General features: G+C 57.4%; 1 protein-coding gene across 2 annotated transcripts in view; it reads left to right on the top strand.

Moving 5' to 3' along the window:
• Positions 1-681, top strand: part of HIPK2 (homeodomain interacting protein kinase 2) — a 165,883-nt gene extending 165,202 nt beyond the window's left edge. For both annotated transcript variants that reach the window (XM_006861171.1, XM_006861170.1), the window contains exon 15: positions 175-681. In XM_006861171.1, the coding sequence (XP_006861233.1) occupies positions 175-642 (468 nt within the window). In that variant the 3' untranslated portion in view covers positions 643-681. The remainder of the gene's footprint in view (positions 1-174) is intronic.
• The last annotated feature ends 1,408 nt before the right edge of the window (positions 682-2,089 follow it).

Raw genomic sequence — 2,089 nt, 5'->3', positions numbered from 1 at the left:
TCCCCCACACCCCACATTCCCCATCCTCTAACCCAGCCTCTCTCTGCCCCTCCTTTCCCATTCCCAACCAGCCTCCTTCCCACCTGCCCCCCACTTCCACCGTCCGTCCTGCCCGCCCTACCTCCCTCCGGGTGAGCTGTGGGCTGCCCCTGACCCCATCTCTGGCTCCCCCAGGCCCAGCAGCACAGCACCGCGGACCGCGCAGGGAGCCATCGCCGGCAGCAGGCCTACATCGCCCCCACAATGGCCCAGGCCCCCTACTCCTTCCCGCACAACAGCCCCAGCCACGGAGCGGTCCACCCCCACCTGGCCGCTGCGGCCGCTGCCCACCTCCCAGCCCAGCCTCACCTGTACACCTACACGGCCCCCGCGGCCCTGGGCTCCACCGGCACTGTGGCCCACCTGGTGGCCTCCCAGGGCTCAGCACGCCACCCCGTGCAGCACACCGCCTACCCCGCCAGCATCGTCCACCAGGTACCTGTGAGCATGGGTCCGAGGGTGCTGCCCTCGCCCACCCTCCACCCGAGTCAGTACCCCGCCCAGTTCGCCCATCAGACCTACATCAGCGCCTCGCCAGCCTCCACCGTCTACACTGGATACCCGCTGAGCCCCGCTAAGGTCAACCAGTACCCTTACCTATAAACGCTGGGGGAGGATGAGGACGGTATGGGGGCAGATGGCGGTGGGGCAGGCTTTTGATACAGAAGACCCAGCCGCGCACAAACAATATGCAGGGAGAGTGAAGGGTGGGCAGGCAGGGCGGGATGAAGCTTGAACTAGGAGGTGGGACAACTTGAGCAGACAGAGACGACAGAGACGAGAACGTTTTCAAAGGAGGAAATTCAGGAGGGAGGAAATCTATGCTTTTTATTTTAAAAAAGAAAACATCCGTAAGGAAAAACACAGCTCTCCCGAGCCCATTCTGCACCCAACTGGAACAAAGAAGAGGAACGCCACAGAAGATTCCAGAAGCAGGGGGGCAGGGGGGCCCCCAGTATTTGAAGAACTTTTACCTATGAACTTCTCAAAGATTATTTTCATATGGCAGCAGGTGACATTTAAGAATTTGCTGCCAAGGACACCTGATAAGGAAATCCAATAGATTTTTAATGAATTGAACGCAAGAATTAGGGATTTTTCCAGAGCTCTGAAGGGTCAGCCGCGGCCTCTCCAGAAGACCAGGCAGAAGCCTGAGGGGGCTGATATTTGGAGGTCAGTTGGCAAGACCGGGAAGTGGGAGGAGAGGACGCCTGTGGATGGTAAGCCCTGGAAAGGGGCCATCTCGTCCTTCCAGAACACTCTGGACAAATCCCTAAGCAGTGTAATTCCTGAAACGTCATTAATCATGTATGTGGCAAAGTTGAGTTTCTTTTCTGAGGATTTCTGTTCTCTTTGGCTCAATCCCTAGTCGCATAGCATAGGACTAGTGGTCGGCACCGATCCCCCCCTCCCCCAAGTAGAATGTAGCATTCTGCACCCTCGTTTTCAACTTTATGTTCAACTCCAGTAATACCAATAGACTATTCCTCAATGTGATTGCACAAAAATAAGTGGTTTCACACAGGTGTGTGGCGGCCCCGGCGTGTGTGCGTGTGTGAGCGTGAGCGAGCGCATGTGTGTGGGTGCGAGTGTGTCCCAGCACCGCCGTCCTCACAGCCCTCCCAGTCCTGGATTTACATCTTCCCTCCTAGTGCCTTATGAAGGACCACCACCTCAGAGGTTCTCCCCTAGTGGGATCCCAGCAGCCGCGAGGCCAGCCAGGTGAAAGCTCTCTCTGCTTTCGCCTTCAGAACGTTCTTGTCTGGCCTTTCCTTGTGTTGTTTTTTGTTTTCATACTCGTGTCCTTCTCGGGCTGTCGGGGCGGGCTAGGAGGAGGGAGGACGAGGTGGGGTGGGGTGGGTGTCTGATGATGATCAAGGCTTGAGTTGAGTTCTATTTATTCTCAGATGCATCCCCCCTCCCGGCGTGTGGGGTAGGCCCACAGGTGGGCTTCTGCCCTCGCTGCTTTGCCGGACCCTCCCTCCACAGACCACCACCCGCCTCCTTCTGCCGATGAACCCCTTCCTAGTTCTTATTTTCGAGGGGCCTA

Source organism: Chrysochloris asiatica, unplaced genomic scaffold (assembly GCF_000296735.1).
Source record: "Chrysochloris asiatica unplaced genomic scaffold, ChrAsi1.0 scaffold00041, whole genome shotgun sequence".
NCBI classification, from domain to species: domain Eukaryota; kingdom Metazoa; phylum Chordata; class Mammalia; order Afrosoricida; family Chrysochloridae; genus Chrysochloris; species Chrysochloris asiatica.
This window is presented reverse-complemented; position numbering and strand designations above follow the sequence as displayed.